General features: G+C 32.1%; 1 protein-coding gene across 1 annotated transcript; it reads right to left on the reverse strand.

The window, feature by feature from the left end:
- Nucleotides 1–2863: 2863 nt before the first annotated feature.
- On the reverse strand, nucleotides 2864–4219 carry LOC108373329 (sodium/potassium-transporting ATPase subunit alpha-like). Its single transcript, XM_017629200.1, has 3 exons — nucleotides 3906–4219; nucleotides 3410–3642; nucleotides 2864–3336 (listed from the first exon to the last, which is right to left on the reverse strand). The coding sequence occupies exons 1-3, from the start codon at nucleotides 4068–4070 to the stop codon at nucleotides 3216–3218; spliced, it is 519 nt and encodes a 172-aa protein (XP_017484689.1). The 5' UTR covers nucleotides 4071–4219; the 3' UTR covers nucleotides 2864–3215.
- Nucleotides 4220–9729: the final 5510 nt, after the last annotated feature.

Below are 9729 nucleotides of genomic sequence, written 5' to 3' on the forward strand. Positions count from 1 at the left end.
CGCACTTTGTAACAAATAAAAAATGCGCAATTCTTTTTGTGTGTGTTTTATTATTTGTATATGCTTTATTGTTTTTTGTTTGTATTAATTTTAAATTTTAATTAAATCTACAAATACATTTACAGCGGAGGGCGATACAGTAAACGAACGAAAACTAAAACTTATATCAAATAATTAAATAATGCAGTTTTAAAACAGTTTCTGAAGTGATTATGTTATAACAAATTTAATTTTCTTTGCTCGCATATTTTTATATTCAATTCAAATCAATTAAATACCAAAACACAACACACCTTTTGGAAACTACCCGCGGCCACAGCGAATGTCATGGCTCATGTGCGTGCACGCGTGACAAGATGTGTAATAGAAGACTAAGCAGCAGCGGCCTGCTTAATAGCCGAAAAGTATGCTATAGCGTTTGTGGAAAGTGGCTAAAAGTGCGCGCTCTTGCTACATACACATATACATTGCGAACTCGAGTTTTGCTGTATTTTTTCTTTAATTTTGAACTCAGCTAAATTAGATTTATTTGCAAAAATTGTGAAGAATTAACACGAAAGACAGTAGCCACACAAACAAAGCAAGTTTTTACTATATTTTCTACGGCTACGGTTGTTAATGGAATTTTTAGCAAAAAGGAAAAGAAAACTCATATTTTTTCTTTTTGTTTTTAAATACTCAAATGTTTGGTACTCTTTAGTTTTTGCTTTTTATATGAACACTTTTACGAAATATTCTCTTACTGCTTTTATGTGGTGTGAATTATGCATTAATCTTATATCTTCAAATGTTTTCATTGTATTTTATACTTGATTTATGAATCAGTTTTACTTATGTAATTATTGTAATTTAAAATTATTTGCATTAAAAAAAAAAAAATCATATACATACACGCATGTCCTGCAGCTACTACTTATACAGCTTGCGGATACCATAGGAAGCTGTTACTTCGCGGAGCTTTCCACTCGGCGCAAGTATGCGAGCTGCTGAGAAGCGTCGTTTGAGAGCAAAAGACATGCACTAAAATTGTATTTTCTATGTATGTATGTTATTGGCTACATATTTTAATTTTTTATATTTCCTTTTATTTTTGTTTTGTATTTACTTTTCTCTAACGAATGCTAACTTTTAATTTTTTTTTATAATTTTATACCCTCACTTGCATTTGTTCTTTTTCACACATTTTTATACTTTAATTATAAATTCTAATTTTTCAATAAAAAGGCAAATAGATTAACAAATTAATTATTTTACTTTTCTTATAATTTTTTCTCATTTTACCTTTGTTTTCGTTTACGCACATTTCTCATTGTTTATTATTTTTCTCAAGTTTCTTAAAAAAATTAGGACAATTACAGCAGGACAAACAACGCAGAGGAAATTGGGAAATTGCAAAAACAACAATCAACAATAAACGTGTTGTTAACCGAATATTGCTGCTGGCAAGCAAAAAGATTGGTGCTGGAAGGGGCAAAAGTGGAAGGGGAAGTGGAAGTGGGGAGCATATGTATGAATTAGCACATTCGAAAATGGTAAGAAATTCTGAAACAAACAACATATGTATGTATTATGCGTGGGTGACCCCTTACTTTCAATATTTCAGTGTTTTGCAAATGTTTGTTTTGTATTTGTGGTGTGTATGTAAATGTTATATTATGTGAGTTGGGAGCAGTGGCAGTTTACATGTTTTTTTTTTTTAAATGTATGTATCTTCATTTACAATTTGTACATATAGTATGTATATGTAAATATGTGTATGTGTGCTTAGGCAAGCGCTGCAGCTTTGACTCTGCCTTATCGGATGTAAGTTTCCAGCTTATTAGCTCCTCAGGGTTTTCCGGTCTTTATCGCTGGTACAATTGCATATTATTTTTAAGTATTCACCTATTGCATATCTTTAGCTACATTTTTTATATGTTTGTTCTTTTCTTGCTCTTATACCAATAATTCACTGCTTCGCCTGCCTTCAAAAATTTTGTATTTGTTAGATAGCAGCTTGTCAAACCTTCAATTGCAGCTTAGCTAGCCCAACTGCTGTTCCAAATGTTTTACTCCCACTTTCTAAACTCTAACAATCTTGTAGACCAGCGTTGGGTTGATTGGGGCGTAAATAATTTAGCTCTAAGGTGGTGTATTTGATTTCAATTTGCATTTTGTTAGTGGTAGTGAACTGCATTAATAAAACGGTTCTTGCTGCTGCTTTTCTCAATTGCATTATTACCAAGGATATATGTATGTATATATAAACACTTACTTGCATGTCACTTATAATTTTGTTTCGTATTTGTATTTTATCTAAGTATTTTATTGATCCACATTTTTTATTTCTCCTACATTAAATTCAGAAAAAATTTTCAACTAAGTTTCTTTCTTATCAAATTTTTTATAGTTATCGGTGCTAACACTTTTCAACCGTTGGCGCGCCTAGAAATATTATCAAAGCTGGCAACGAATGTCCATCTCTGCTTTGTTTCTCCCGACTGCTGACTAACATACTCAATTAGGTTGCTGCAAACTTCAATTATCTACCCTTCACCAATAGTCTAACGGCGTTCTACCGATTTGTTGTAGCGCGTTTATTCTTAAAATCCTCCGTTATCTTAGTGAGAGACCCTTTTTATTATAGTTTAATTACAAAAAAACAACTGCTATTTATTGTGTAATGTGTGGTTGGATTTTCGTTTTCCTTTTTTATGTTTTTTTTTTTAATTTTTTTATTATTTTTGTTTCATATTATTACCATTATTTAATTTATAATTTAACTTTACTTAATCGTTTAAATAATTATCCTTTTCTTTATTAAATAATTAAAATTAAAAAAATAATAATAATTCTGGTTGTTGATGTTGTTGTTGTGGTATTGGTGGTCGCTTTAGATATTCGCAGCAGCATGCATGTGCCATATTATTTTTATTGCTGTCTTGCAGCGTTGCCGTAAAAGTCTGTTGCTTGCTGCCACAACTGCCGCTGGTGTCGTTGTTATTACTGTTGTCTGTTCTATTTTCGCTGCTGGTGCGACCACGACGCGCTCGTTTTAGTTTGTATTTCTTGCATAAAATTCAAACATGTTGTTTCTGTTTCTGATTTTGTTGTTGTTTTCTGCTATTGTAGTCGTCGTAAAACTCGGCATATTTGCAAATGCGCTTGCTAATGTGTTGCTGTTGATTTTCTTGTTGTTGTTGTTTCTGTTGTTGTTATGTATATAAACATACAGCTTAATAGTACGTCTCCTGTTCCAACCAGCCGCCTGGATTGCGACGCAAGTAGAATCGACGAATTTCATCATAGATGAAAATAGACAACATAAATGGAATGGCTGGTAACCACCAAACGAATCTAAAATAAAATTTATTACAACAACATGATTAGTTAGCTCCTGTGATGAATTTCTTCTGATTTTTTAACTTACTTCAGTGGGTACATGCGCAGACCCTTGTCCATGCCGGGACAGTACGACAGGAAGGCCGCCAACACTGTCTCAAACACCAAACCAAAGTTCAATGCCCAATTTCTCATGCCCTGCTGGAAGACAGAGTTTCGTCGTGTCTTACAGATGATCAAATCCGCCCATTGTACGACCACAATTGATACGAAGAAAGCAGTGTGGCAAGTGTACTCGAGTGTCTTACGATCGCGATAAGTCTATAGAGGAAGAAGGAACATTTGAACATTTCGAACAGGTTTTTATTAATACATTCACAAAACATTACTATGTTGATATTAAAAATGCAGACATCAATAGTTATAATTTAAAATAAAATAAAATAAGATGGTCAGTCTAGATAACTTGATAAAAATAATTATAACTAAAAAACAAAACCGACATACAGTAAATTTTACAGCATTCCTCAAAATATTTTGGGTAGTTTTTAATTTATTTTTATATTTTAATATTAAGTACTCACCCATTCTTGTCCATATGAGTCGGTTAAATCGTTGACAGCCTTTGAGTCCCACATCTTACGGATGCCGAACAGTTTCATTGGCAAGAAACCATTTTCAGCCATAATAACAAAATACACGAAGAAACCGGCAGCAGCTTGGATCATACCAATTTGACCATATGCCATCGAAATCAATCTGTATCATTGCATTTTTAAAAAGCGAATAAGGGGTGAGGGATAAGAATAGATAGTAATTAGTAAACATTTTCAGCAATGCGGTTTTTAGTTGTAAAATTTTAATATGTATGTATGGTAGAATTTTTATTTTTCTTGGAAGGGAAAGTGGGATTTATCTTTGGTTAGAACTAGCCATATAAGTATGTAGGAGAATACTTGTTTTGTTTGAAAACGAGGCCAGTTGCTGGAAATACATATTTTGCGCTTTAGTGACAGACATTTTGTTATTTTACCAGGACGGACAAGTATTTATGTATGTTGCCAAAATAGGACAGATAAACACGCCACGAACGTTAAAACACTATCAGGTATTTTATTTTTTATAAACATTCGTAAATAGCTTTTTGTGTGATTTTTAGTTTTAGTTAAATTTTTTTCTCTTTTTGTAAAATTTTAATATTGTTTTGTTTTTTTTTTTTTTTTAATATATTGAATGTTTGCAAAATCAGGCAATTCAATTAGGTTTTTTTTCTTTAATGAGCACTTTTTTATTGAAAATTAACTGTATGTATTTGAATTTTTAATTATTTTTTTAAAGCTAAAAAATTAACTTAATTTGTTTTTTTTTTTTTTGAAATTGTCAAAGAAATTATTGATCGATAATAAGGTACTTCGCAGGGTGTCCCATGTCAATTTTACCATAGCTCAATTTTTAAGATCTTAACTCATATTATACATTTTTTTGTGGGCACAAATTTTTTTTGTGGGCACAAATTTTTTTTGTGGGCACAAATTTTTTTTGTGGTTGCAAGTCCATTAAAATTATTTAACTGTTATAAAATTCACTCTGCGTACCCCTTATTATAATTCAAAATAATTTAATTCATAATTTTAACTAAAACCAAAGCAAATTTTGTTGATAAAATACATTTTTTCATAAAAAATGTCATGAAAATTTAAAAAAAGGATTTTTAATGTTTGAATTATTATTTTTGATATGATTTTTAATTTCATCTCATTCAATTTTGAAACTGTATAATTAAAATATTTGAATAAAATTTCTTTTTTACTAGAAAATTTGTACAGCTTCTTATGTTATTTTTACACAGCAGTTGGCCTGGTTTTCCACACATGTGTGTTATAATTTTACATTAATGTATAAGGGTGTAAGATTTATTTACAAAAATATGCACCATGTTTACATATTTTTATATATAAATTTTATTTTAAAGTCGTATGGGATTTGTTTTTTTTTCAAGTTTAATTAGTTACAGGCATAGCGGAGCGGGTTAACTAAACTACTAGATCAGATATGCACGTTAGTGATTTGTGTTAGTTATTTTTTATTTTTTAATTATTTATTTTACTCCTTTTAAAGTTACTATCAAAATTTTAAGGAAAAAAAAGCATTTCAATTTTTATGCACAATACCATTTAAATATGTACTAGAAAAAAGCGGCTGGATTTCGAAAGTTTTCTTTAGCGGTATTGCGAATATGAGCTGATAGCTCGTCAAAAGTAAAGTGCATAGTGTTTATGGGCATAAATATGCGTATATATATATACATAAATGTGTGCATTTTAATGTTTTTGGTCTTCATTTCATTTCATTTTCGGTATTTTGTTTTGTTTTAGGATGCATTTTGGGCGCAATTTTAGTGAGAGAAAAGCAAAGCACCTTTTTGTTATTGTGTACAGCTGAACTAAACTAAACTAAGTATACCAAAAAGAAAAGCCAACAAGAAACTGGAAATGATTTTCAATACTTAGTAAAAATAAAAATAAATGACGAATACGTAAACATACATACCTTAATATAGAAAGGGCATATGTAAAAGTTTTGTTTCTTTACAGAGTAGTTATATACATATGTAACTTTAAAAGAACTGTACACGCTGGTTTCTAAGAAGCAAAGAAAGTATTTTTTTTATGTAGTAGTGGATTTTAAATACGATTAAGTCGTTAGTCGGTAATCTACTTTTATGCACAACTGAATTTTGAAAATCAGTTAAGGCCTTTCTATATTAAGGTAACGATATGCACTACATATTGCAACATAAATACTTACACAACTATATACAATACAAAGATACATATACAATTTGACTGGTATAAATTTTACATTTATTTACATATATAAACACAAGCATAATCAAGCGCAATTTACAGCTAAACTAAAGCAAAACGCAATATTTTTATATGAACAAGCTGGTATATAAATATATACATATGTACAGGCGTAGTTCTATATATACATATTTTCAAAATAAAAACATAATAAACAGTAAATTGTGGACATGCAGCGAATGTTAGTTGTACAGAGCATCAAGACATTGCGAAATGTGAAAGCATCAAAACATTTGTAGATCCCGTAACGAAAAATGAAATGCGAAAAGTTTCATAGACAAGAAATGTAGAAAGCAAAGTTCGAAACGTAAAGCTGATGTCAGATACAATTTTGTGGCTTTGCGTGACATTTATAACTTTGCCAGTAAGCTGAAGTTGCAACGATCTATGGATGTGGCATGCTTTGTGCATTATCATACAATTCATCTTATCTGTCAAAGTGCATCTGTCACGCAAGCGTTTTGTCTGGCATCAGCTTAAATGCCACGTGTTCTCTTTGTTAGCAACATTTAATGATGTAAGTATGTATGTAAACAGGGCGTCAAATACAGCTGAGCATCAAACCGCTGTAGGGTACTTAGTAGTAAATAAACTGCACTGATTAACCTGCGCGTGGTAACTGACACAACGTAGCAGCGAATTTTGATTAGAGTTATGGTCTCAAACACAAAAGCAGATATTGTTCCAAGGATACTCTACTTTTAAAATGGCGCTCATAGCGCACACGTTACTTGAAATATTCTACAGCAAAACGGTATTTTCATTTAAAATTTATAAGGCTTGTGAGATTAACAGGCTAACGAAAAAGGTCGCCTTCCGTACTATGTATCTTACTTACGTACGGGCATAAGAATGTCGATATGAACTTTTGAGCATCGGAAAAGCCTCATTTTTTTATTTGATATTTAAGAAAGAAAAGTGACGAAAATTAATAAAATACATACATATATTTCTTAATTGAATTTTATGACGCCTTTTTAAGCGGGAGCCCATTTGGGAGCAGGCTAAAGTGAGAAGGCATAAAACCTTCGCGTGCGCTGTGTTTGGGACGCGCTATGTTAAAATCCCGCCCAATGAAAAATACAAATATGCCTCGGATGAGACCCCGACTTTTTTATGACGACCAAATCCAGCGGCTACGTCAGCTAGATAATTTCGTTCGAATGGACAGAAACGTTCCAGCTTTTAAAGTATTAACGCGTAAAGTATTTAACGCGGGTCGCGATGCTGGTAACAGAGGAAGGGCTCCTCTGCGTTGGATAGAGCAGGCGGCATTCTTGGCATTTCCAATTGGCGTCTTTTGGGCAAAGAAGAGAAATGACTGGCATGCTCTTTTGGAGGTTAGGCGGTTACAGCGCCAATAAAGAATACGAAAGCCAGTGCACAGCATCATACAAAAAAAGATGAATTGGAACCAAAGCACAAGAACCAGACTTAAATTACAGAAGGTCTGTTCTGAGTGGACCAATATTATAGATAAGATCTTAAGATTTGTGCTCAGAAACTTTCACAAAAGACATCACTAATTCAAGCGACTAGAATTTCGTACACCTGACATGCCTTAAATGAGAAAGATTTCCTTAGCTAACTAAAGAAAAATTTTCAATGTTTTGTTTGTGTTACTTTCCGGCCTGGTAACGCTTTATTTTGAATTATTTTTATTGTTGTTTTTCCATAGAAATTTTCAATTATAACGGCCTTAAGCTCAATAAAAATTAAAAAAAAACGATCAGTTAATAAATTTACTTATTTTTTTACCACTGAAAACAACAGCGTTAAACAAATTTACATGATACATATTTTATTTAACCTTTTTTTAATTTTCTTTTGGGTGCAGAAGTGTTTCTAAATCAAAAATTAAATTTTCAAACAAAAATTCCCCTACGTTTTGTTGGCGGTTAGCCCTCCATATGTACATAAATAAAGAAATAAATATAAAAAGTTTATTGGGAGCGGGGCGATGACAAAAAAAACTTTTGCTCCGAAGCTCCGCGACGAACACAATGGAAGGAGCAAGTGCAGAAGGAACTGCCTGCACCCGGAGTGCACAAATCACACAACTTCGCAAAGGACAGAGGCAATTAGCGAGGTTTTTGGTCTATGCCCAAACCGACGAACGGTTGCAGATCCAAATTTTAAAATCAATTTCAAAGGACAACAGACTTCTAAACATTTTTCTAAACAGGGTTTTCATACTTTGGCATTAAAAAAGTTAGTACCTAATACTAAACGTTTTGAATAGTAATATTTAAATGAATTATGTGCTTTTTTTGGTTCAATATCGAAGATTTTTTTTCTTTTCACCACTTTTTTAATATTTCAGTATACAAAATTAGATCTATAGGAAGCTTCTTTGATGCGCAGAAGTCCATTCTCGAGGAATAATAATGTGCCTGTTCAAGTGAAGCAAAGAGTAGGTCGTTTCCACCAGGCATTTAATGGAAAAAAATTAATGACAAAGTTGGGTATTAAAAAATATCCATAGTATTACGTTAAAGAAATAAGTAGTCATGAAATTCATTTCCATTCATTTTAAATGTCTCATTTTTTTTGTCATATCAATACCTAGTGGAAATTCGGCATTAGCAAGAACAAGGTTTATAATGCATATAAACGTAAAAAAGCTTATACAGTAGATATCGGCTATAGGATGAGCAGTTGCTAATAACCGGTATCTACTGTGCATAAGTATTGGCGCTAAATTAACCGATTTGTATTTGAAGCAAGACTTGAAGTTGCGTCAGCGTTGCGGCAGTGCATGCATTGCGAAGATAACCGACTATGTTTTAAGAAACGTAACTAATTCAGAGGGAGAGTCATATATAGAATAACTTTTCGATTTGGAAAGCATATTAGGAAGCCCACTAAACTTGCGTTTACTACATTTATGTACCTTCTGTAGCATCAGACAATTCGGACGGAATATTAAAAAAAAAAANATTGAAGTCACCTGCCAATCATCCATTATGGCTTATTCACACTACTTTATTCAAATGCTGATGAAATTTTCTTGAATCACGTACGCGTTTCGCTATGTGCAGTGTCGTTAATAAGAATATTGGATATGTTCAAATTTAATGGCGGTTTAACAGCAAAAACAATAATGAAACAACATGCGGGCGCACTCGTACATGTCGTGACCTCAACCCAAGAGTGGCATGAACTGGATGCTGCTTTACCGAAAACATTATTCCGGAGTATAGGAAGCCCATATTTCAGCTAATTAAAGTCAATGGAGCACCAATAGAGTTATTATAAGGACATGTTTGCATGTTTACTCATTTTATTGGGATTTCGTTTTTGTAGTTTTGCAACAAATAATTTTTCGATTTTTTGGCTTCTTTTAAATTATGATTAATAAAAAAAATAACCACTCTATTTTAAGAGAGCGCTTACCATGCAAAAGCAATAGAAAACAATTTTACCTATCTTGATTGTGACAGCTGTTCCACAGACTTTTGTACTGGATTTATCTATGGACATATATGTAGTTACATATGTGTGCAACTAGTACTATTGGATTCAATGTTCTTATAAAATT

This window comes from Rhagoletis zephyria, unplaced genomic scaffold (genome assembly GCF_001687245.7).
Source record: "Rhagoletis zephyria isolate East Lansing unplaced genomic scaffold, Rhagoletis_zephyria_1.1 Rzeph_scaffold_06601, whole genome shotgun sequence".
Lineage (NCBI taxonomy): Eukaryota > Metazoa > Arthropoda > Insecta > Diptera > Tephritidae > Rhagoletis > Rhagoletis zephyria.